At 53.7% G+C, this 26,313-nt stretch overlaps 5 protein-coding genes across 5 annotated transcripts; all 5 read left to right on the top strand.

Annotated features, from left to right (window-relative positions):
* Positions 1 to 1,169: 1,169 nt before the first annotated feature.
* On the top strand, positions 1,170 to 1,496 carry LOC135985303 (feather beta keratin-like). Its single transcript, XM_065628453.1, has one exon. It carries the CDS (start codon positions 1,170 to 1,172, stop codon positions 1,494 to 1,496), a length of 327 nt encoding a protein of 108 aa, XP_065484525.1.
* Positions 1,497 to 4,874: 3,378 nt separating this feature from the next.
* Positions 4,875 to 5,201, top strand: LOC135985344 (feather beta keratin-like). Its single transcript, XM_065628574.1, has one exon. The coding sequence runs from the start codon at positions 4,875 to 4,877 to the stop codon at positions 5,199 to 5,201; it is 327 nt and encodes a 108-aa protein (XP_065484646.1).
* An 8,237-nt stretch (positions 5,202 to 13,438) lies between these two features.
* On the top strand, positions 13,439 to 13,765 carry LOC135984741 (feather beta keratin-like). The gene has a single exon (XM_065627226.1). The coding sequence runs from the start codon at positions 13,439 to 13,441 to the stop codon at positions 13,763 to 13,765; it is 327 nt and encodes a 108-aa protein (XP_065483298.1).
* Positions 13,766 to 17,143: 3,378 nt separating this feature from the next.
* LOC135984742 (feather beta keratin-like) lies at positions 17,144 to 17,470 on the top strand. The gene has a single exon (XM_065627227.1). It carries the CDS (start codon positions 17,144 to 17,146, stop codon positions 17,468 to 17,470), a length of 327 nt encoding a protein of 108 aa, XP_065483299.1.
* A 3,378-nt stretch (positions 17,471 to 20,848) lies between these two features.
* LOC135984739 (feather beta keratin-like) lies at positions 20,849 to 21,175 on the top strand. The gene has a single exon (XM_065627224.1). It carries the CDS (start codon positions 20,849 to 20,851, stop codon positions 21,173 to 21,175), a length of 327 nt encoding a protein of 108 aa, XP_065483296.1.
* Positions 21,176 to 26,313: the final 5,138 nt, after the last annotated feature.

Here is a 26,313-nt window from a genome sequence, read left to right as displayed (position 1 = left end):
TTTTGCTGATGATGTATGTCTAGAAACAAATTTTATTCTCTTTTAGGACAGTAGCTAGATTAAGTTCCAGCTGGGCTTTGGCAATTCTCATTTTCTCCCTGCATACCCTCATGACACCTCTGTTAGTGCTCCTGAGTTATCAGCCCCTTCTTCTAAAAGTCATAAACTCTCTTAGTTTTCCTGAGAACCAGCCAAAGATCTCTGTTCACCAAGGATGGTCTTCTTCCCCGCAGCCTCATACTTTTGCACATGTGGACTCTCTACCGAACATGGCAGAATCTTCTGAAACCTCATGTCAGAAACCACTCCTGTGGCTCCCACGCTATCAAACCCTTGCCACTCAAACCCAATACAACCGGCTACAAACTTAAAAGCAAGACATCCACAGAGTACAATCAAGAAGGAAGGCCAAGCCTAAAGACAGGCTTAATGAGATGGCAGCAAGACACAGAGGTTCCAAACCACATGGATAAGGATGTTCCTAGAGCCTGGTACAGCTCCAAAGCCCAGACCAGCCTGCCAGGGCTGCGAAGAAATGGGGCCCCTCTTCGGAACACACCGCAAACCACACAAGTGCCATGCGATGACCTCACCGACGACACCCCACCTCTCCTACACTTTGGATGCGTCCTCTGCCCGCCCTGACATGCGCCATAAACACCAAGTCTTCAGCCTCTAATGCTCGCACTTCAAAGCTGCCGCCAGGGCCAACTGGACACGTCCGCAAGACAAGAACAAGAAATTGAAGCATTGCGCAAGGAAAACACACCCTCCTCATTCCTGGCCAGGCTGTGGCATCCAACAGCTGCTGGCTGCAAAATGCCCTCATGCGCAAAGGCTGTCCCGCCCAGCCAGGACCAGCATAAAAGCCGGCCCAGTGCCTCTCTCCCTCACACACTTCTCCTGACGCCTTCTCCTCCCTCCGCGCTCAACAAGGTGAGCCTCAACCCCCTTCCCCTCCTTCTCCTGCCCCGCCTGGCCCCTCTCTTCCAGCACGCTCTGCCCCCAGCCTCAGCAGCCCTCACGCCTCCCCACCGCCACGCTCCCCACAGCCCCACACCAGCCTCCCCACTCCCTCGCCCTCCTGCAACACCGCTCCTCGCACCCCCACACCCCCGCGCTTGCTCAACAGCCTCTCGTCCCTTCCAGGGCCCCTCCGCACCACACACATGGCCTGCTACGACGTCTGCCGCCCCTGCGGACCCACCCCGCTGGCCAACAGCTGCAACGAGCCCTGTTCCCTGCAGTGCCAGGACTCCCGCGTCGTCATCCAGCCTCCCGCCGTGCTGGTCACCCTGCCAGGACCCATCCTCACCTCTTACCCCCAGAGCACCGCTGTCGGATCCTCCTCATCGGCTGCCGTGGGCAACGAACTTGGTGCCCAGGGAGTTGCCATCAACTCCGGCGCCTTTGGCTACGGCTACGGCTTCGGAGGCCTGGGAGGCTTCGGAGGCCTGGGCTCCTGCGGCGGCAGAAGGGGCGGCTACATCTGCTAAGGGCTGTCGCTACCACCCCTGACCGACACCACTTACTGCATTGAAGCTACAGCATGGATTGTGGACTCACCACTGGACCCTTCTTGGCACATGGACCTGCTGGCCATGCCTCCTCCTCTCAGGGCACCAAGCATGGAAGCAGGGAAGGCGTCAGCCACAGCTGCCTGCAAACATGGCCCTTGGACCTTCTCCTCTTCTCCCACATCTTTCTTTGAGCTTCAACTTGCTCTCTTCCACTTGGTGCTCCAGCCTCTTCATTTTTTTCCCTCAATAAAGTTCTCTTGCATCCCAGTCTGAGATGTCTCCTCTTGCTTTCTTCTTCCATGGTTTGTCCAGTCTCACCTGGCACAAAGCCTGGGCTCAAGGAGCCATCATGGTGGGTGGAAAAGAGCTACAAGATGTCTCTTAGGAAATATGCCATCAGGAACACCACCCACATGCGCCTGGTGGCCTGCCTGGCCCTGCCTATCACACAAACCCTTCACTTGCCCAAGGAAAAGGCTTGGACACGCTCATGCGCTTCTACCCTGGCCTCTCACCCAGTCTCCCCATGGCAGCATGTACTTGTCCAAATTACTTCCCCAGCACCACTCGCTGCCCATCACAGCAAACAGAATCATTGACTGCACAAGGAACCTCTGGACATCATCTCGTTCAACCCAACCTGCTACCGGCTCAAGCATGAGCAGCTCAAGCGGGCTGTCCATGCACTTTCCAAACAGATGTTCAGTATCTCCGAGGACAGAGTCTCCAGTATCTCTCTGTGCAAGCGGTTCCACTTTTTGAGCATCCTCTCACTGAAAAAGTGTTGCCTTGTCCTCCAAGGAAATGGCACGGCTTCTCAACTCTCCCCATTCACCCTTGGCCTGGCCGTGGGCACCTATGACAAGAGTCTCATTCCCTTCTCCTTGTTCCCTTTCACTTGAGTATTTAGACACACTGATGACAACTCCTTGTGCTGCCTTGTCTCCTGTCTCTAAAACCCTCCCAGCTCTCTCACCTTCAGCTCATACGAAGCATGTTCCAGTACCTTCAGCATTTCACTGGTCCCGCACTACTCTCCCTCCACTAAGAGGGAGAGTAACACTTGTAACACTGGGGGAGCTCTTACCTTGACACAAGACGAAACAAGGGGCCTCATCAACACTGAAAGACAGCATGACCACCTTGAAACCCACTGGCAATGCTCATCCCAAAGCTGCCCTGGAGAATCTCGGCCTCTTTTCACACAAGGCTGCATTGTTGCCTCCTTGTCGGCTTTTCCTCCACCAGCACCACAAAGTCGTGCGCAGAAAGCTGCTTTCCAGCCTGTCAAACCCCAGCATGTCCTGAGGCCCTGTGCTAGGGAATCATATTGATTGGAAAAGACCTAGAAGATCATTGAGTCTAACCGGTAACCCCACACTATCAAGCCCACCTCTAAATCATGGCCCTAGGCACCTCAACTACGCATCTTTTCAACCCCTCCAGGGATGGTCACTCCACCACTGCCTTGCGCAGCCTGTTCCAATACCCGACAACACTTCCTGGGAAGAAGTTTTTCCTAATATCCAATCTAGACCTCCCCTGGCACAACTTGAGGCCATTTCTACTTGTTCTGTCACTTGTTACTTGGGAAAAGAGACTGAATCCCTTCCTCACTACAACCTCTTTTTGAGCAGTTGCAGAGAGCAAGACGTCTCCTCTCAGCCTCCTTCTCTCCAGGCTGGACCCCCCAGGTCCCTCAGTTGCTCCTCATCACACTTGTGCTCCAGACTTTTCACAAGCTTCTTTCCCCTTCTCTGAACTCACTCCAGCACCTCAAGATCTTCCTTTTCCTGACGGGCCCAAAACTGGACGCACCATTCAAGGTGTGGCCTCACCAGTGCCAAGGACAGGGGATGGTCACTGTCCCGCTCCTGCTGACCACACTAGTGCTGACGCAAGCCAGGATGCTGCTGGTCGTCCTGGCCACCTGTGCGCACACTGGCTCATATTCAGCTACTGTCGACCAACAGCCCCAGGTCCTTATACCACCGAGCAGCTTTCCAGCCACTCTTCCAAAAGCGTATAGCATTCATGGGGCTGTGGTGACCCAAGTGCAGGACCCGACACTTGGCCTTGTTGAAGCTCATGCAATTGTTCCCAGCCCAGGGATCCAGCCTGTCCAGGGCCCTCTGTAGAGCCTTCATAGTGCCAAGTGAGTCAACACTCCTGCCTAACTGGGTGTCATCTGCAAACGTACTGAGGGTGCACTCGATCTCCTTGTCCAGATGAAGGAGAAAGACATTAAACACAACTAGCCCCAGTACTGAGCCCTGAGGCAAAGCACTTGTGAATGGCCACCAAATGGATTTAACTCTAGTACCACAACTCTTGGGGCTCAGTCATCCAGCCAGTTTTTCAGTTTTTGAGGACTACGGCTGTCCAAGACATGAGCAGCCACTTTCTCTGGGAGAAACAGTGTCAGCTTGTCGTCTACACACAAACACTGTCTATGTAGCAGGAGTAATCTTCTAGAACCTCGTCACAGCTTCCAACCGTGTAGTTCCTTCACTAATAAAACCTTGACACATCAACCCTGCACACCCAGCTCATAAGCAAGACACACACCAAGACACACATAGAGCACAACGAGCGTGGAAGGAAAGGCTTAGTGGGATGGAAGCAAGAAGGGCAGGGATCCCACATCATGGACAATGCAATTCCACAAGCCCAGCACAGCTCCAAAGCCCAGACCAGTCTGCCAGCGCTGCAAGGAAATGAGGCCCCCTCCACACAATGGAACCGCAAACCACACGGATGCCATGGCTTGACCTCACCGACAACACCCCACCCCTCCTATACTTTGGCCGCGTCCTCTGCCCGCCCTGACATGCGCCATAAACACCAAGTCTTCAGCCTCTAATGCTCGCACTTCAAAGCTGCCGCTGGGGCCAAGCAGACACGTCCGCAAGACAAGAACAAGGAATTGGAGCATTGCGGGAAGGAAAACACACCCTCCTCATTCCTGGCCCGGCTGTGGCATCCAACAGCTGCTGGCTGCAAAATGCCGTCATGCGCAAAGGCTGTCCCGCCCAGCCAGGACCAGCATAAAAGCCGGCCCAGCGCCTCTCTCCCTCACACACTTCTCCTGACGCCTTCTCCTCCCTCCGCGCTCAACAAGGTGAGCCTCAGCCCCCTTCCCCTCCTTCTCCTGCCCCGCCTGGCCCCTCTCTTCCAGCACGCTCTGCCCCCAGCCTCAGCAGCCCTCACGCCTCCCCACCGCCACGCTCCCCACAGCCCCACACCAGCCTCCCCACTCCCTCGCCCTCCTGCAACACCGCTCCTCGCACCCCCACACCCCTGCGCTTGCTCAACAGCCTCTCGTCCCTTCCAGGGCCCCTCCGCACCACACACATGGCCTGCTACGACGTCTGCCGCCCTTGCGGACCCACCCCGCTGGCCAACAGCTGCAACGAGCCCTGTTCCCTGCAGTGCCAGGACTCCCGCGTCCTCATCCAGCCTTCCACCGTGGTGGTCACCCTGCCAGGACCCATCCTCACCTCTTATCCCCAGAACACCGCCGTCGGATCCTCCTCATCGGCTGCCGTGGGCAACGAACTTGGTGCCCAGGGAGTTGCCATCAACTCAGGTGCCTTCGGCTATGGCTACGGCTTTGGAGGCCTGGGCGGCTTCAGAGGCCTGGGCTGCTTCGGCGGCAGACGGGGCGGCTACATCTGCTAAGGGCCATTGAAGCTATGGCATGGATTGTGGACTCACCTCTGGATCCTTCTTGGCACGGGGACCTGCTGTCCACGGCTCCTCCTCTAAAGGAGGGAGGAAGATCTTGGTGCTCTGGCAACATCTAGGTCACAGAAGCAACCTCAGCTGATGGTCGCCCTACGTGCAGCTTATACTTGTCACCTTCTACTTGGCACTCCTGCCTTTTCACTCTTTTTTTTCCTCAATAAAGTTCTCTTGCATCCCAGCCTGACACGTCTCACTTTACTTTCTTCTCTCAAGGATCCTCCAACCTCATACAGCACAATGCCATGGCTCAAGAAGCAAACTGGATAGGGGGAAATGGGCCACAAGACCTCTCCCAGGAAATATGGCACCACCTAGACCACCAAGAACACAGACCAGTATTCTGGAGGTCTTCCAGAATATGACACAAGCCCATCATTGCATCAAAGAAAGACTTCGACACGAGAACACTCTCCTCAACATGCCTCTGATGAGACCTCCCAAGGCCAGCACACACTTGACTATCTTTCTTCCTCAGCACGACTGTCTGGCTCTACCACAAGCACAATCACAGAATCATTAAGTATTTATACATTCCTCATGGGTTTGCGGGTCCTGCCAAGGCTGTGGTCCAACACAGGCTTCATACAGGGTCACGCCTCCTGTGGGTGCACCCACCTGCTCCAGCGTCCCGTCCTCCATGGGCTGCAGGTGCTTATCTCCTCCACTGTGGACATCTCCTCCAATGTGAACCTCCACGGGCTGCAGGGGGACAACCTGCTTCAGCCCAGTTCTTCACCACAGGCTGCAGGGCAATCTCTGCTCCACAACCTACAGCACCTCCTGCTCCTCCTTCTTCACTCACCTTGCTGTCTCTAGAGATTTGTCTCCCACCTTTATTCCCTCCTCTCTTCCAGTTACTATTCTGAAGTAGTTTTTGCCCCTTCATAAACATGTTTTCGCAGAGGTGCTACCGCCATTGCTGACTGGCTCAGCTTTAGCCAGCAGTGGGTTTCCCTTGGAGCTGGCTGGCCAGTCTTGTAGAATCATGGAATTGTTTGAGTTACAAAATAACTTTCCAGATCATCAAGTTCTGCTGCCAGCCTAACAATACCAAGTCTACCACTAACCCCTGTCGTCAAGCACCACATGTACACAGCTTTTACACACCTCCAGAGAGGGTGACTCCACCACTGCCCTGGGCAGCCTGTTCCAATGCCTGAAACCCTTTAGGGGAAGGCTTTTTCCCTCATAGCTGTACTAAGCCTCCCCTGGGGCAACTTTAAGCCACTTTCTCCAGTTCTGTCACTTCCCAGAAGAGACCAACACCCTCCGCTCTACGACCTCCTTTCAGGCAGTTGCAGAGAGCGAGAAGGTCTCCTCTCAGCCTCCTGTTCTCCAGATGGAAACCCCCAAGTCCCTCAGCTGCTCCCCATCCCACTTGTGCTCCAGACTTTTCACAAGATTCCTTCCCCTTTTCTGAACTCACTCCAGCACCTCAAGGTCCTTCTTGTCATCAGGGGCCCAAAACCAAACCCCAGATTGCAGGCATGGACTCAGGACCCACCTCTGGACCCTTCTTGGTACGTGGACCTGCTGTCCATGGCTCCTCCTCTAAAAGAGGCAGGAAGATCTTGGTGCTCTGGCAAGATCTATGTCACACAAGTGACATCATCAGATCGTCACCCTGTGGTCAACTTATACTTGTGATCTTCTACCTGGTGCTCCTGCCTTTTCTCTCTTTTTGTTCTTCAATAAAGCTCTCCTGCATCCCAGCCTGAGGCGCCTCCTTTTCCTTTTTTCTCCTGAGGTTATTCCATCCTCACTCAAAGCAATGACAGGGCTCAATAGGCCATCGGAGTAGGTGAACATGCACCACAAGACCTCTCCTCTGAAACACGTAACCAGCATGACCACCACCAAAACAAGCTGTCATCAATGGGGCTTCCATGATGTGACACAAGACTATCACTAGCTCAGACCAATACTTTGACCCGATAATGTCCCCCTGAACATAATTCTAACGACATCTCCCCATGCCAGCACACACCTGACTCTCTTCCCCAGTATGAGCCTTTGGTCCTCCTGGTTAACAGAATCTCAGAATCATTTAGTGTTGCAGGAAAGTCTGGAGAGCATGTGCTTCAACCCACCTGCTAAGGCAGGGACACCCAGAGCATGTTGTCAGTGACCATGGTCGCTCGGGGCTTCAGTGTCTCCCAGGATGGAGTCTCCACCACCTCTACTCCATAGTCCCAGCTCTCTCAGCCTCTCCTCAGGTGGAAGATATTCCAGTCCATTTAGCAATTTGTGGCCCTGCACTGGTCATGCTGCACCAATTCCATGCCCTTCTTACAATGGGGATCCCCAACCTGCCCACAAGACCCCACATGGGAACTCACCAGGGCTGAGGAGAGAGGAAGGATCACATCCTTCAACCTCCTGGCAGCACTTTTCCCAATGCTGCCCTGGAGACTGGTGGACCCTTTTCCCTCAAGGGTTCATGCCCCACTCTAGGTCTATTTGTTCTTTACAAGGACTACAAGTTGCTTCTCTGCTAAGCTGCTTTCTATCCAACTGCCCCCCAGCCATTCCTTCTGGCAGCACTGACTCCTCCCCAGGAACAGCACTTGGCTTCTCCCTTTGCTCAGCTCCATGAGATTCCTCTATGTCCAGTGCAAGGAAATCAAGAAGCTCCCTGAGCAATTGTGGGTTCAAACCACCTTTCCCCATGGACTTATGCACATCCAGATATACAACCCCCCATTCTGAGGGGCAGACATGAGTCCACCTGGCTCACCAGCACCCCCAGCCCAGCCCTACACTGGTTCAACCTGCCTCTTGCCTGCCAGCCACTCCAGCACCATCAACACAGACGCACAGAGACCCTTCCTGCCCCACCTCATCTTCCTCACCAACAAACACTGCTCACACAGTGAACAAACATCTCGACACTCACCTCCACTGAATTCAGCAGGTTTGGGAAGTCTAGAGAGCTCCTTACTCACTGCAAGCCAGCCAACGTTATTCCAATTTAAAAAAAGAGTGTGAGCGAAGCACCAGGAATCTGCAGACCTGTTAGTCTGACCACAGTACCTGGAAAATTATGGAGAAGATCCAACTGAGTGCTGCTGAAAGGCATTGAGGGATAATGTATTCATCAGGTAGAGTCAACAGAGGTTCATTAAGGGAAAGTCCTGTTTAATTCCATATCCTTCTACGATAAGGTCACCTGCCTCGTGGATGAAGGGAAAGTAGAGGATGTAGTTTTTCTGGGTTTTAGTAAAGCTTTTGATCCTGTCCCCAGTAGGGGAGTACTGTGAGCTCTTCTGAGTCCCACAGTTTACGAAGGACCTGAAGGTACTTGAAGGCACCGGGAGTTCAGCAACAAAGCTGGTGAAAGGGCTGGAAGGCATATCTTAGGGAAGCAACCGAGGACACTGGGCTTATCTCGTTGGGATAGAAGGAGGCTGAGGGGTGACCCCATTGCTCTCTGTAGCTTCCTGAGGAGGGGACGTGGAGAGAGAGGTGCTGAGCTCTTCTCCTTGGGATCCAGTGACAGGACACACGGGAATGGTTCAAAGCTGAATCAGGGAGGTTCAGACTATGTTACAGGAAAGATATATTTACTGAGGTGGTGGCCAAACACTGGAACAGGCTTCCTAGAGAGCCGGTCGATACCCCAAGTCTGTCAGTTTTTCAGAGGCATTGGGACAATGCCCCCATTATCTTGCTTTCACTTCTGCTCAGCCCTGAAGTGGTCAGGTTTCTCTCATCACTTAAAAGAATGAATCCTGTCTGCATTTGCTAACCTAAAGATTTGTAAATCCTTTCAGTTTTAGGTCAGCCTGCTGATAGAACAAACAGAAGAATGACACCTAATCACGAACTACAGACACCACTGACTGTGCACATGTAGACATTTGGAAGCCTGCACAAATAGTTGAGTCCTGCTTTAAAACGTATCTCAAGACAGTTGGATAAAGTGTCCTTCAGCTGAATGTTGCTCATTTTACCAACCACGCACACCCTGGAAGCCACGGCATGGACTGAGGACACGCACCTCTAGGCCCTTCCTGGCACACGGAGCTGCTGTCCACGGCTCCTCCTCTCCAGGCACCAAGCACAGAAGCAGGGAAGGGACCAGCCTGGGCTGCTGCCAAACGTGGCCTGTGGACCTTCTCGTCCCTCTTCCTTCATTGCACCTCAGACTTGCTGTCTTCCACTTAGCGCTCCTGCCTTTTCACTCCTTCCCCTCAATAAAGTTCGCTTGCATCCCAGATTGATATGCCTTGTCTTCCTTTTTTCTTTACTTTTTTCTCCCAAGCCACTTCCAACCTCATCTGGCATGAAGCCAGGGCTCAAAAGGCCATCACAGCGGTTGGAAAAGAGCCACAAGACCTCTCTTAGGAAGCATGTCTTCAGGTACAACACCCAAGGACCAGCTGGTCTTCCAGGCTGTCACACAAGCCCTTCACTCCACCCAACAATGGCTTGGACACGCTCATGCACTTCTACCCTGGCCTCTCACCCAGGCTCTCTATGGCAGCACGTACTTCTCCAACTCTCTTGCCCAGCACCACTCGCTGCCCATCACAGCAAACAGAATCATTGACTGCACAAGGAACCTCTGGACATCGTCTAGTTCAACCCAACCTGCTTGAGCATGGTCAGCTCAAGCGGGCTGTCCATGCAATGTCCAGTCAGATGTTCTGTATCTCCAAGGATGGACACTCCAAGATCTCTTTCTGCAACCTGTTCCACTGCTTGACCACCTTCTCAGGGAGAAAGGGTTGCCTTCTCCTCCAAGGAAACGGCACGGCTTCTCTGCTTTCTCCATTCACCCTTGGCCTGGCCGTGGGCACCAATGTCACGAGTCTCATTCCCTTGTCCTTGTTCACGTCACTTAGGCATTTAGACACATTGATGACATCTCCTCTATGTGACCTGTCCTTGTGCCTGAAAAACCTCCTAGCTCTCCCACCTTCTCAGCACAGGAAGGATTCTCCAGGCCCTTTAGTGCCTCAGTGGCCCAGTTCTTGACTCGCTCCACTAAGTTCACGTCCTTCTTCCACTGAGGAGCCCTCAGCTCGACACACAGCTTCACATGGGGCTTCACAAGCACTGATGAGACAGCAAGATCACCTCCGCTGACCTGCTGCCAACGCTCATCCCAACGCTGCCCTGGAGAACCTTGACCTCTTTTGCCACAAGGCTGCATTATTGCCTCCTTGTCAGCTTTTCCTCCACCAGCACCACAAAGTTGTGCTCAGCAAAACAGCTTTGCATCCTGTCGACCCCCAGCATGCCCTGGGGCCCGGCACTATTGAATCATAGAACCATTTTTATTGGAAAAGACCTATGATCACTGAGTGTAACCATGTAGCCAGCATGGTCAAGCCCGCCTCTAAACCATGTCCCTAAGAACCTGGTCTACATGTCTGCTAAACACCTCCAGGGATGGTGCCTCCACCACTTCCCTAAGCAGCCTGTTCCAGTGCCTGACAGCCCTTTCTGGGGAAGAAATCTTTCCTAATATGCAGTCTAAACCTCCCCTGGTGCCACTTGAGGCAACTTCCTCTCATCCTGTTGCTTACTTCTTGGGAGAAGATACCAACCTCCCCCTCGCTACAGGCTCATTTCAGGTAATTTTAGAGAGCAAGGAGGTGCCTGCCTTTCTCCAGGCAAAACACCCCCAGGTCCCTCAGCTTCACACCATCAGATCTGTCCTTCGACCCAGCTTTGTTGACCTTCTCTGAACTCACTCCAGCACCTCAAGGTCTTTCATGTCATGAGAGGCCCAAAACTGAACCCAGGATTCGAGGTTTGGCCCCACCAGCGCCCAGGACAGGGGGACAGTCACTGCCCTCCTCCTGCTGGCCACACTAGTACTAGCACAAGCCAGGATGCTGGTGGAACTCCTGGCCACCTCAGCACACTGCTGGCTCACATTTAGCCATCCGTCAACCAACACAACCAGGACCTTTTCTGCCAGGCAGCTTTCCAGCCGCTCTTTCCCAAGCCTGTAGTGTTCACGGGGTTGTGCTGACCCACGTGCAGGACCCGGCATTTGGCCTTGATGAACCTCATGCAATTGGTCTCAACCCATTCATCCAGCCTGTCCAGGGGCCTCTGTAGAGCCTTCCTGCCCTCCAGCAGATTAACACTCCCACCTAACTTGGTGTTATCTGCAAAAAAGAGCACACCAAATCGATCCCTCATCCAGATCATGGAGAAACATGTTAAACAGAAATGGCCCGAGTAATGAGCACCGGGGAACACCCCTTGTGACCGGCCCCAACAGAATTTAACTCCAGTCACCACAACTCTTCAGGCCCAGCCATCCGGCCAGTGGTTTAGCCTGAGTAGAGGATGACTGTCCAAGCCATGAGCAGCCACTTTCTCCTGAGGAAACAGCGTCAAAGGCCTTACTATCATCTTGGTAGACAAAATCCACAGCCATTCCCTCATCCACTAAGCGGGTCACATTGTCATAGAAGAGATGAGGTGAGTCAGGCAGGACCTGCCTTTCATAAACACACGCAGACTGGGCCTGATCACCTGCTTGGTTGTCCTGTATGTGCAGCATGACGCCACACCACATGATCTGCTCCATGACCTTACCCGGCACCGAGGTCAGACTGACAGGGTTTTAGTTCCACAGATCCTCCTTCCTGCCCTTCTTGTAGATAAGTATCACATTTGCCAACCTCCAGTCAACTGAGACCTCCCTGGTGAGCCAGGACTGCTGAGAAATGACGGAAAGTGGCTTGGGGAGCACCTCCAGCAGCTCCCGCAGTACCCTTGGTTGGTTCCCATCAGGCCTCACAGACTTGTGTGTGTCTAACTGGTGTAGCAGGTCACCAACCATTTTCTCTTCGATTTCGGGGGCTTCATTCTGCTCCTCATCCCTGTCTTCCAGCTCAGAGGGCTGGGTACACAGAGGACAACTGCTCTTCCTATTAAATACTCAGGCAAAGAAGACATTAGGGCCTTTTTTTTCATGCTGTGTCTCTATGTTCCTCCAGACACCCTATAAAGGATGGAGATTCTCCTTACCCTCCTTTTGCTGATGATGTATGTCTAGAAACAAATTTTATTCTCTTTTAGGACAGTAGCTAGATTAAGTTCCAGCTGGGCTTTGGCAATTCTCATTTTCTCCCTGCATACCCTCATGACACCTCTGTTAGTGCTCCTGAGTTATCAGCCCCTTCTTCTAAAAGTCATAAACTCTCTTAGTTTTCCTGAGAACCAGCCAAAGATCTCTGTTCACCAAGGATGGTCTTCTTCCCCGCAGCCTCATACTTTTGCACATGTGGACTCTCTATCGAACATGGCAGAATCTTCTGAAACCTCATGTCAGAAACCACTCCTGTGGCTCCCACGCTATCAAAACTTTGCCACTCAAACCCAATACAACTGGCTACAAACTTAAAAGCAAGACATCCACAGAGTACAATCAAGAAGGAAGGCCAAGCCTAAAGACAGGCTTAATGAGATGGCAGCAAGACACAGAGGTTCCAAACCACATGGATAAGGATGTTCCTAGAGCCTGGTACAGCTCCAAAGCCCAGACCAGCCTGCCAGGGCTGCGAAGAAATGGGGCCCCTCTTCAGAACACACCTCAAACCACACAAGTGCCATGCGATGACCTCACCGACGACACCCCACCTCTCCTACACTTTGGATGCGTCCTCTGCCCGCCCTGACATGCGCCATAAACACCAAGTCTTCAGCCTCTAATGCTCGCACTTCAAAGCTGCCGCCAGGGCCAACTGGACACGTCCGCAAGACAAGAACAAGAAATTGGAGTGTTGTGGGAAGGAAAACACACCCTCCTCATTCCTGGCCAGGCTGTGGCATCCAACAGCTGCTGGCTGCAAAACGCCATCATGCGCAAAGGCTGTCCCGCCCAGCCAGGACCAGCATAAAAGCCGGCCCAGCGCCTCTCTCCCTCACACACTTCTCCTGACGCCTTCTCCTCCCTCCGCGCTCAACAAGGTGAGCCTCAGCCCCCTTCCCCTCCTTCTCCTGCCCCGCCTGGCCCATCTCTTGCAGCACGCTCTGCCCCCAGCCTCAGCAGCCCTCACGCCTCCCCACCGCCACGCTCCCCACAGCCCCACACCAGCCTCCCCACTCCCTCGCCCTCCTGCAACACCGCTCCTCGCACCCCCACGCCCCTGCGCTTGCTCAACAGCCTCTCGTCCCTTCCAGGGCCCCTCCGCACCACACACATGGCCTGCTACGACGTCTGCCGCCCCTGCGGACCCACCCCGCTGGCCAACAGCTGCAACGAGCCCTGTTCTCTGCAGTGCCAGGACTCCCGCGTCGTCATCCAGCCTCCCGCCGTGCTGGTCACCCTGCCAGGACCCATCCTCACCTCTTACCCCCAGAGCACCGCCGTCGGATCCTCCTCATCGGCTGCCGTGGGCAACGAACTTGGTGCCCAGGGAGTTGCCATCAACTCCGGCGCCTTTGGCTACGGCTACGGTTTCGGAGGCCTGTGCGGCTTCGGAGGCCTGGGCTCCTGCGGCGGCAGAAGGGGCGGCTACATCTGCTAAGGGCTGTCGCTACCACCCCTGACCGACACCACCTACCGCATTGAAGCTACAGCATGGATTGTGGACTCACCACTGGACCCTTCTTGGCACATGGACCTGCTGGCCATGCCTCCTCCTCTCAGGGCACCAAGCATGGAAGCAGGGAAGGCGTCAGCCACAGCTGCCTGCAAACATGGCCCTTGGACCTTCTCCTCTCCTCCCACATCTTTCTTTGAGCTTCAACTTGCTCTCTTCCACTTTGTGCTCCAGCCTCTTCATTTTTTTCCCTCAATAAAGTTCTCTTGCATCCCAGTCTGAGATGTCTCCTCTTGCTTTCTTCTTCCATGGTTTGTCCAGTCTCACCTGGCACAAAGCCTGGGCTCAAGGAGCCATCATGGTGGGTGGAAAAGAGCTACAAGATGTCTCTTAGGAAATATGCCATCAGGAACACCACCCACATGCGCCTGGTGGCCTGCCTGGCCCTGCCTATCACACAAACCCTTCACTTGCCCAAGGAAAAGGCTTGGACACGCTCATGCGCTTCTACCCTGGCCTCTCACCCAGTCTCCCCATGGCAGCATGTACTTGTCCAAATCACTTCCCCAGCACCACTCGCTGCCCATCACAGCAAACAGAATCATTGACTGCACAAGGAACCTCTGGACATCATCTCGTTCAACCCAACCTGCTACCGGCTCAAGCATGAGCAGCTCAAGCGGGCTGTCCATGCACTTTCCAAACAGATGTTCAGTATCTCCGAGAACAGTCTTTCCAGTATCTCTCTGTGCAAGCGGTTCCACTTTTTGAGCATCCTCTCACTGAAAAAATGTTGCCTTGTCCTCCAAGGAAATGGCACGGCTTCTCAACTCTCCCCATTCACCCTTGGCCTGGCCATGGGCACCTATGACAAGAGTCTCATTCCCTTCTCCTTGTTCCCTTTCACTAGAGTATTTAGACACACTGATGACAACTCCTTGTGCTGCCTTGTCTCCTGTCTCTAAAACCCTCCCAGCTCTCTCACCTTCAGCTCATACGAAGCATGTTCCAGTACCTTCAGCATTTCACTGGTCCCGCACTACTCTCCCTCCACTAAGAGGGAGAGTAACACTTGTAACACTGGGGGAGCTCTTACCTTGACACAAGACGAAACAAGGGGCCTCATCAACACTGAAAGACAGCATGACCACCTTGAAACCCACTGGCAATGCTCATCCCAAAGCTGCCCTGGAGAATCTCGGCCTCTTTTCACACAAGGCTGCATTGTTGCCTCCTTGTCGGCTTTTCATCCACCAGCACCACAAAGTCGTGTGCAGAAAGCTGCTTTCCAGCCTGTCAAACCCCAGCATGTCCTGAGGCCCTGTGCTAGGGAATCATATTGATTGGAAAAGACCTAGAGGATCACTGAGTCTAACCGGTAACCCCACACTATCAAGCCCACCTCTAAATCATGGCCCTAGGCACCTCAACTACGCATCTTTTCAACCCCTCCAGGGATGGTCACTCCACCACTGCCTTGCGCAGCCTGTTCCAATACCCGACAACCCTTCCTGGGAAGAAGTTTTTCCTAATATCCAATCTAGACCTCCCCTGGCACAACTTGAGGCCATTTCTACTTGTTCTGTCACTTGTTACTTGGGAAAAGAGACTGAATCTCTTCCTCACTACAACCTCTTTTTGAGCAGTTGCAGAGAGCAAGACGTCTCCTCTCAGCCTCCTTCTCTCCAGGCTGGACCCCCCAGGTCCCTCAGTTGCTCCTCATCACACTTGTGCTCCAGACTTTTCACAAGCTTCTTTCCCCTTCTCTGAACTCACTCCAGCACCTCAAGATCTTCCTTTTCCTGACGGGCCCAAAACTGGACGCACCATTCAAGGTGTGGCCTCACCAGTGCCAAGGACAGGGGATGGTCACTGTCCCGCTCCTGCTGGCCACACTAGTGCTGACGCAAGCCAGGATGCTGCTGGTCGTCCTGGCCACCTGTGCGCACACTGGCTCATATTCAGCTACTGTCGACCAACAGCCCCAGGTCCTTATACCACCGAGCAGCTTTCCAGCCACTCTTCCAAAAGCGTATAGCATTCATGGGGCTGTGGTGACCCAAGTGCAGGACCCGACACTTGGCCTTGTTGAAGCTCATGCAATTGTTCCCAGCCCAGGGATCCAGCCTGTCCAGGGCCCTCTGTAGAGCCTTCATAGTGCCAAGTGAGTCAACACTCCTGCCTAACTGGGTGTCATCTGCAAACGTACTGAGGGTGCACTCAATCTCCTTGTCCAGATGAAGGAGAAAGACATTAAACACAACTAGCCCCAGTACTGAGCCCTGAGGCAAAGCACTTGTGAATGGCCACCAAATGGATTTAACTCTAGTACCACAACTCTTGGGGCTCAGTCATCCAGCCAGTTTTTCAGTTTTTGAGGACTACGGCTGTCCAAGACATGAGTAGCCACTTTCTCTGGGAGAAACAGTGTCAGCTTGTCGTCTACACACAAACACTGTCTATGTAGCAGGAGTAATCTTCTAGAACCTCGTCACAGCTTCCAACCGTGTAGTTCCTTCACTAATAAAACCTTGACACATCAACCCTGCACACCCAGCTCATAAGAAAGACACACACCAAGACACACATAGAGCACAACGAGCGTGGAAGGAAAGGCTTAGTGGGATGGAAGCAAGAAGGGCAGGGATCCCACATCATGGACAATGCAATTCCACAAGCCCAGCACAGCTCCAAAGCCCAGACCAGTCTGCCAGCGCTGCAAGGAAATGAGGCCCCCTCCACACAATGCAACCGCAAACCACACGGATGCCATGGCTTGACCTCACTGACAACACCCCATCTCTCCTACACTTTGGCCGCGTCCTCTGCCCGCCCTGACACGCGCCATAAACACCAAGTCTTCAGCCTCTAATGCTCGCACTTCAAAGCTGCCGCCAGGGCCAACTGGACACGTCCGCAAGACAAGAACAAGAAATTGGAGCATTGCGGGAAGGAAAACACACCCTCCTCATTCCTGGCCAGGCTGTGGCATGCAACAGCTGCTGGCTGCAAAATGCCGTCATGCGCAAAGGCTGTCCCGCCCAGCCAGGACCAGCATAAAAGCCGGCCCAGCGCCTCTCACCCTCACACGCTTCTCCTGACGCCTTCTCCTCCCTCCGCGCTCAACAAGGTGAGCCTCAGCCCGCTTCCCCTCCTTCTCCTGCCCCGCCTGGCCCCTCTCTTCCAGCACGCTCTGCCCCCAGCCTCAGCAGCCCTCACGCCTCCCCACCGCCACGCTCCCCACAGCCCCACACCAGCCTCCCCACTCCCTCGCCCTCCTGCAACACCGCTCCTCGCACCCCCACGCCCCTGCGCTTGCTCAACAGCCTCTCGTCCCTTCCAGGGCCCCTCCGCACCACACACATGGCCTGCTACGACGTCTGCCGCCCCTGCGGACCCACCCCGCTGGCCAACAGCTGCAACGAGCCCTGTTCCCTGCAGTGCCAGGACTCCCGCGTCGTCATCCAGCCTCCCGCCGTGCTGGTCACCCTGCCAGGACCCATCCTCACCTCTTACCCCCAGAACACCGCCGTTGGATCCTCCTCATCGGCTGCCGTGGGCAACGAACTTGGTGCCCAGGGAGTTGCCATCAACTCCGGCGCCTTTGGCTACGGCTACGGTTTCGGAGGCCTGGGCGGCTTCGGAGGCCTGGGCTCCTGCGGCGGCAGAAGGGGCGGCTACATCTGCTAAGGGCTGTCGCTACCACCCCTGACCGACACCACCTACCGCATTGAAGCTACAGCATGGATTGTGGACTCACCACTGGACCCTTCTTGGCACATGGACCTGCTGGCCATGCCTCCTCCTCTCAGGGCACCAAGCATGGAAGCAGGGAAGGCGTCAGCCACAGCTGCCTGCAAACATGGCCCTTGGACCTTCTCCTCTTCTCCCACATCTTTCTTTGAGCTTCAACTTGCTCTCTTCCACTTGGTGCTCCAGCCTCTTCATTTTTTTCCCTCAATAAAGTTCTCTTGCATCCCAGTCTGAGATGTCTCCTCTAGCTTTCTTCTTCCATGGTTTGTCCAGTCTCACCTGGCACAAAGCCTGGGCTCAAGGAGCCATCATGGTGGGTGGAAAAGAGCTACAAGATGTCTCTTAGGAAATATGCCATCAGGAACACCACCCACATGCGCCTGGTGGCCTGCCTGGCCCTGCCTGTCACACAAACCCTTCACTTGCCCAAGGAAAAGGCTTGGACACGCTCATGCGCTTCTACCCTGGCCTCTCACCCAGTCTCCCCATGGCAGCATGTACTTGTCCAAATCACTTCCCCAGCACCACTCGCTGCCCATCACAGCAAACAGAATCATTGACTGCACAAGGAACCTCTGGACATCATCTCGTTCAACCCAACCTGCTACCGGCTCAAGCATGAGCAGCTCAAGCGGGCTGTCCATGCACTTTCCAAACAGATGTTCAGTATCTCCGAGAACAGTCTTTCCAGTATCTCTCTGTGCAAGCGGTTCCACTTTTTGAGCATCCTCTCACTGAAAAAGTGTTGCCTTGTCCTCCAAGGAAATGGCACGGCTTCTCAACTCTCCCCATTCACCCTTGGCCTGGCCATGGGCACCTATGACAAGAGTCTCATTCCCTTCTCCTTGTTCCCTTTCACTAGAGTATTTAGACACACTGATGACAACTCCTTGTGCTGCCTTGTCTCCTGTCTCTAAAACCCTCCCAGCTCTCTCACCTTCAGCTCATACGAAGCATGTTCCAGTACCTTCAGCATTTCACTGGTCCCGCACTACTCTCCCTCCACTAAGAGGGAGAGTAACACTTGTAACACTGGGGGAGCTCTTACCTTGACACAAGACGAAACAAGGGGCCTCATCAACACTGAAAGACAGCATGACCACCTTGAAACCCACTGGCAATGCTCATCCCAAAGCTGCCCTGGAGAATCTCGGCCTCTTTTCACACAAGGCTGCATTGTTGCCTCCTTGTCGGCTTTTCATCCACCAGCACCACAAAGTCGTGTGCAGAAAGCTGCTTTCCAGCCTGTCAAACCCCAGCATGTCCTGAGGCCCTGTGCTAGGGAATCATATTGATTGGAAAAGACCTAGAGGATCACTGAGTCTAACCGGTAACCCCACACTATCAAGCCCACCTCTAAATCATGGCCCTAGGCACCTCAACTACGCATCTTTTCAACCCCTCCAGGGATGGTCACTCCACCACTGCCTTGCGCAGCCTGTTCCAATACCCGACAACCCTTCCTGGGAAGAAGTTTTTCCTAATATCCAATCTAGACCTCCCCTGGCACAACTTGAGGCCATTTCTACTTGTTCTGTCACTTGTTACTTGGGAAAAGAGACTGAATCTCTTCCTCACTACAACCTCTTTTTGAGCAGTTGCAGAGAGCAAGACGTCTCCTCTCAGCCTCCTTCTCTCCAGGCTGGACCCCCCAGGTCCCTCAGTTGCTCCTCATCACACTTGTGCTCCAGACTTTTCACAAGCTTCTTTCCCCTTCTCTGAACTCACTCCAGCACCTCAAGATCTTCCTTTTCCTGACGGGCCCAAAACTGGACGCACCATTCAAGGTGTGGCCTCACCAGTGCCAAGGACAGGGGATGGTCACTGTCCCGCTCCTGCTGGCCACACTAGTGCTGACGCAAGCCAGGATGCTGCTGGTCGTCCTGGCCACCTGTGCGCACACTGGCTCATATTCAGCTACTGTCGACCAACAGCCCCAGGTCCTTATACCACCGAGCAGCTTTCCAGCCACTCTTCCAAAAGCGTATAGCATTCATGGGGCTGTGGTGACCCAAGTGCAGGACCCGACACTTGGCCTTGTTGAAGCTCATGCAATTGTTCCCAGCCCAGGGATCCAGCCTGTCCAGGGCCCTCTGTAGAGCCTTCATAGTGCCAAGTGAGTCAACACTCCTGCCTAACTGGGTGTCATCTGCAAACGTACTGAGGGTGCACTCAATCTCCTTGTCCAGATGAAGGAGAAAGACATTAAACACAACTAGCCCCAGTACTGAGCCCTGAGGCAAAGCACTTGTGAATGGCCACCAAATGGATTTAACTCTAGTACCACAACTCTTGGGGCTCAGTCATCCAGCCAGTTTTTCAGTTTTTGAGGACTACGGCTGTCCAAGACATGAGCAGCCACTTTCTCTGGGAGAAACAGTGTCAGCTTGTCGTCTACACACAAACACTGTCTATGTAGCAGGAGTAATCTTCTAGAACCTCGTCACAGCTTCCAACCGTGTAGTTCCTTCACTAATAAAACCTTGACACATCAACCCTGCACACCCAGCTCATAAGCAAGACACACACCAAGACACACATAGAGCACAACGAGCGTGGAAGGAAAGGCTTAGTGGGATGGAAGCAAGGGGGGCAGGGATCCCACATCATGGACAATGCAATTCCACAAGCCCAGCACAGCTCCAAAGCCCAGACCAGTCTGCCAGCGCTGCAAGGAAATGCGGCCCCCTCCACACAATGGAACCGCAAACCACACGGATGCCATGGGTTGACCTCACCGACAACACCCCACCCCTCCTATACTTTGGCTGCGTCCTCTGCCCGCCCTGACATGCGCCATAAACACCAAGTCTTCAGCCTCTAATGCTCGCACTTCAAAGCTGCCGCTGGGGCCAAGCAGACACGTCCGCAAGACAAGAACAAGGAATTGGAGCATTGCGGGAAGGAAAACACACCCTCCTCATTCCTGGCCCGGCTGTGGCATCCAACAGCTGCTGGCTGCAAAATGCCGTCATGCGCAAAGGCTGTCCCGCCCAGCCAGGACCAGCATAAAAGCCGGCCCAGCGCCTCTCTCCCTCACACACTTCTCCTGACGCCTTCTCCTCCCTCCGCGCTCAACAAGGTCAGCCTCAGCCCCCTTCCCCTCCTTCTCCTGCCCCGCCTGGCCCCTCTCTTGCAGCACGCTCTGCCCCCAGCCTCAGCAGCCCTCACGCCTCCCCACCGCCACGCTCCCCACAGCCCCATACCAGCCTCCCCACTCCCTCGCCCTCCTGCAACACCGCTCCTCGCACCCCCACGCCCCTGCGCTTGCTCAACAGCCTCTCGTCCCTTCCAGGGCCCCTCCGCACCACACACATGGCCTGCTACGACGTCTGCCGCCCTTGCGGACCCACCCCGCTGGCCAACAGCTGCAACGAGCCCTGTTCCCTGCAGTGCCAGGACTCCCGCGTCGTCATCCAGCCTCCCTCCGTGCTGGTCACCCTGCCAGGACCCATCCTCACCTCTTATCCCCAGAACACCGCCGTCGGATCCTCCTCATCGGCTGCCGTGGGCAACGAACTTGGTGCCCAGGGAGTTGCCATCAACTCAGGTGCCTTCGGCTATGGCTACGGCTTTGGAGGCCTGGGCGGCTTCAGAGGCCTGGGCTGCTTCGGCGGTAGACGCGGCGGCTACATCTGTTAAGGGCCATTGAAGCTATGGCATGGATTGTGGACTCACCTCTGGATCCTTCTTGGCACGGGGACCTGCTGTCCACGGCTCCTCCTCTAAAGGAGGGAGGAAGATCTTGGTGCTCTGGCAACATCTAGGTCACAGAAGCAACCTCAGCTGATGGTTGCCCTACGTGCAGCTTATACTTGTCACCTTCTACTTGCACTCCTGCCTTTGCACTCTTTTTTTTCCTCAATAAAGTTCTCTTGCATCCCAGCCTGACACGTCTCACTTCACTTTCTTCTCTCAAGGCTCCTCCAACCTCATACAGCACAATGCCATGGCTCAAGAAGCAAACTGGATAGGGGGAAATGGGCCACAAGACCTCTCCCAGGAAATATGGCACCACCTAGACCACCAAGAACACAGACCAGTATTCTGGAGCTCTTCCAGAACATGACACAAGCCCATCACTGGACCAAAGAAAGACTTGGACACCAGAACACTCTCCTCAACATGCCTCTGATGAGACCTCCCAAGGCCAGCACACACTTGACTATGTTTCTTCCTCAGCACGACTGTCCGGCTCTACCACAAGCACAATCACAGAATCATTAAGTATTTATACATTCCTCATGGGTTTGCGGGTCCTGCCAAGGCTGTGGTCCAACACAGGCTTCCTACAGGGTCACGCCTCCTGTGGGTGCACCCACCTGCTCCAGCGTCAGGTCCTCCACGGGCTGCAGGTGCTTATCTCCTCCACTGTGGACATTTCCCCCACTGTGAACCTCCACGGGCTGCAGGGGGACAACTTGCTTCAGCCCAGTTCTTCACCACAAGCTGCAGGGCAATCTCTGCTCCACAACCTACAGCACCTCCTGCTCCTCCTTCTTCACTCACCTTGCTGTCTCTAGAGATTTGTCTCCCACCTTTATTCCCTCCTCTCTTCCAGTTACTATTCTGAAGTAGTTTTTGCCCCTTCATAAACATGTTTTCGCAGAGGTGCTACCACCATTGCTGACTGGCTCAGCTTTAGCCAGCAGTGGGTTTCCCTTGGAGCTGGCTGGCCAGTCTTGTAGAATCATGGAATTGTTTGAGTTACAAAATAACTTTCCAGATCATCAAGTTCTGCTGCCAGCCTAACAATACCAAGTCTACCACTAACCCCTGTCGTCAAGCACCACATGTACACAGCTTTTACACACCTCCAGAGAGGGTGACTCCACCACTGCCCTGGGCAGCCTGTTCAATGCCTGAAACCCTTTAGGGGAAGGCTTTTTCCCTCATAGCTGTACTAAGCCTCCCCTGGGGCAACTTTAAGCTACTTTCTCCAGTTCTGTCACTTCCGACAAGAGACCAACACCCTCCGCTCTACGACCTCCTTTCAGGCAGTTGCAGAGAGCGAGAAGGTCTCCTCTCAGCCTCCTGTTCTCCAGATGGAAACCCCCAAGTCCCTCAGCTGCTCCCCATCCCACTTGTGCTCCAGGCTTTTCACAAGATCCCTTCCCCTTTTCTGAACTCACTCCAGCACCTCAAGGTCCTTCTTGTCATCAGGGGCCCAAAACCAAACCCCAGATTGCAGGCATGGACTCAGGACTCACCTCTGGACCCTTCTTGGTACGTGGACCTGCTGTCCATGGCTCCTCCTCTAAAGGAGGCAGGAAGATCTTGGTGCTCTGGCAAGATCTATGTCACACAAGTGACATCATCAGATCGTCACCCTGTGGTCAACTTATACTTGTGATCTTCTACCTGGTGCTCCTGCCTTTTCTCTCTTTTTGTTCCTCAATAAAGCTCTCCTGCATCCCAGCCTGAGGCGCCTCCTTTTCCTTTTTTCTCCTGAGGTTATTCCATCCTCACTCAAAGCAATGACAGGGCTCAATAGGCCATCGGAGTAGGTGAACATGCACCACAAGACCTCTCCTCTGAAACACGTAACCAGCATGACCACCACCAAAACAAGCTGTCATCAATGGGGCTTCCATGATGTGGCACAAGACTATCACTAGCTCAGACAAATACTTTGACCCGATAATGTCCCCCTGAACATAATTCTAACGACATCTCCCCATGCCAGCACACACCTGACTCTCTTCCCCAGTATGAGCCTTTGGTCCTCCTGGTTAACAGAATCTCAGAATCATTTAGTGTTGCAGGAAAGTCTGGAGAGCATGTGCTTCAACCCACCTGCTAAGGCAGGGACACCCAGAGCATGTTGTCAGTGACCATGGTCGCTCAGGGCTTCAGTGTCTCCCAGGATGGAGTCTCCACCACCTCTACTCCATAGTCCCAGCTCTCTCAGCCTCTCCTCAGGTGGAAGATATTCCAGTCCATTTAGCAATTTGTGGCCCTGCACTGGTCATGCTGCACCAATTCCATGCCCTTCTTACAATGGGGATCCTCAACCTGCCCACAAGACCCCACATGGGAACTCACCAGGGCTGAGGAGAGAGGAAGGATCACATCCTTCAACCTCCTGGCAGCACTTTTCCCAATGCTGCCCTGGAGACTGGTGGACCCTTTTCCCTCAAGGGTTCATGCCCAGCTCTAGGTCTATTTGTTCTTTACAAGGACTACAAGTTGCTTCTCTGCTAAGCTGCTTTCTATCCAACTGCCCCCCAGCCATTCCTTCTGGCAGCACTGACTCCTCCCCAGGAACAGCACTTGGCTTCTCCCTTTGCTCAGCTCCATGAGATTCCTCTGTGTCCAGTGCAAGGAAATCAAGAAGCTCCCTGAGCAATTGTGGGTTCAAACCACCTTTCCCCATGGACTTATGCACATCCAGATATACAACCCCCGCTTCTGAGGGACAGACATGAGTCCACCTGGCTCACCAGCACCCCCAGCCCAGCCGTGCACTGGCCCAACCTGCCTCTTGCCTGCCAGCCACTCCAGCACCATCAACACAGACGCACAGAGACCCTTCCTGCCCCACCTCATCTTGCTCACCAACAAAAACTGCTCACACAGTGAACAAACATCTCGACACTCACCTCCACTGAATTCAGCAGGTTTGGGGAGTCTAGGGAGCTCCTTACTCACTGCAAGCCAGCCAACGTTATTCCAATTTAAAAAAAGAGTGTGAGTGAAGCACCAGGAATCTGCAGACCTGTTAGTCTGACCACAGTACCTGGAAAATTATGGAGAAGATCCAACTGAGTGCTGCTGAAAGGCATTTAGGGATAATGTATTCATCAGGTAGAGTCAACAGAGGTTCATTAAGGGAAAATCCTGCTTAATTCCATATCCTTCTACGATAAGGTCACCTGCCTCGTGGATGAAGGGAAAGTAGAGGATGTAGTTTTTCTGGGTTTTAGTAAAGCTTTTGATCCTGTCCCCAGTAGGGGAGTACTGTGAGCTCTTCTGAGTCCCACAGTTTACGAAGGACCTGAAGGTACTTGAAGGCACCAGGAGTTCAGCAACAACGCTGGTGAAAGGGCTGGAAGGCATATCTTAGGGAAGCAACCGAGGACACTGGGCTTATCTCGTTGGGATAGAAGGAGGCTGAGGGGTGACCCCATTGCTCTCTGTAGCTTCCTGAGGAGGGGACGTGGAGAGAGAGGTGCTGAGCTCTTCTCCTTGGGATCCAGTGACAGGACACACGGGAATGGTTCAAAGCTGAATCAGGGAGGTTCAGACTATATTACGGGAAAGATATATTTACTGAGGTGGTGGCCAAACACTGGAACAGGCTTCCTAGAGAGCCGGTCGATACCCCAAGTCTGTCAGTTTTTCAGAGGCATTGGGACAATGCCCCCATTATCTTGCTTTCACTTCTGCTCAGCCCTGAAGTGGTCAGGTTTCTCTCATCACTTAAAAGAATGAATCCTGTCTGCATTTGCTAACCTAAAGATTTGTAAATCCTTTCAGTTTTAGGTCAGCCTGCTGATAGAACAAACAGAAGAATGACACCTAATCACGAACTACAGACACCACTGACTGTGCACATGTAGACATTTGGAAGCCTGCACAAATAGTTGAGTCCTGCTTTAAAACGTATCTCAAGACAGTTGGATTACGTGTCCTTCAGCTGAATGTTGCTCATTATACCAACCACGCACACCCTGGAAGCCACGGCACGGACTGAGGACACGCACCTCTAGGCCCTTCCTGGCACACGGACCTGCTGTCCACGGCTCCTCTCCTCCAGGCACCAAGCACAGAAGCAGGGAAGGGACCAGCCTGGGCTGCTGCCAAACGTGGCCTGTGGACCTTCTCCTCCCTCTTCCTTCATTGCACCTCAGACTTGCTGTCTTCCACTTAGCGCTCCTGCCTTTTCACTCTTTCCCCTCAATAAAGTTCCCTTGCATCCCAGATTGATATGCCTTGTCTTCCTTTTTTCTTTCCTTTTTTCTCCCAAACCACTTCCAACCTCATCTGGCATGAAGCCAGGGCTCAAAAGGCCATCACAGTGGTTGGAAAAGAGCCACAAGACCTCTCTTAGGAAGCATGTCTTCAGGTACAACACCCAAGGACCAGCTGGTCTTCCAGGCTGTCACACAAGCCCTTCACTCCACCCAACAATGGCTTGGACACGCTCATGCACTTCTACCCTGGCCTCTCACCCAGGCTCCCTATGGCAGCACGTACTTCTCCAACTCTCTTGCCCAGCACCACTCGCTGCCCATCACAGCAAACAGAATCATTGACTGCACAAGGAACCTCTGGACATCATCTAGTTCAACCCAACCTGCTTGAGCATGGTCAGCTCAAGCGGGCTGTCCATGCAATGTCCAGTCAGATGTTCTGTATCTCCAAGGATGGACACTCCAAGATCTCTTTCTGCAACCTGTTCCACTGCTTGACCACCTTCTCAGGGAGAAAGGGTTGCCTTCTCCTTCAAGGAAACGGCACGGCTTCTCTGCTTTCTCCATTCACCCTTGGCCTGGCCGTGGGCACCAATGTCACGAGTCTCATTCCCTTGTCCTTGTTCACGTCACTTAGGCATTTAGACACATTGATGACATCTCCTCTATGCGACCTGTCCTTGTGCCTGAAAAACCTCCTAGCTCTCCCACCTTCTCAGCACAGGAAGGATTCTCCAGTCCATTTAGTGCCTCAGTGGCCCAGTTCTTGACTCGCTCCACTAAGTTCACGTCCTTCTTCCACTGAGGAGCCCTCAGCTCGACACACAGCTTCACATGGGGCTTCACAAGCACTGATGAGACAGC

Source organism: Caloenas nicobarica, chromosome 2, assembly GCF_036013445.1.
Source record: "Caloenas nicobarica isolate bCalNic1 chromosome 2, bCalNic1.hap1, whole genome shotgun sequence".
Lineage (NCBI taxonomy): Eukaryota > Metazoa > Chordata > Aves > Columbiformes > Columbidae > Caloenas > Caloenas nicobarica.
The sequence above is the reverse complement of the archived record's forward strand: the minus strand, read 5'-3'. Positions and strand labels throughout refer to the sequence as shown.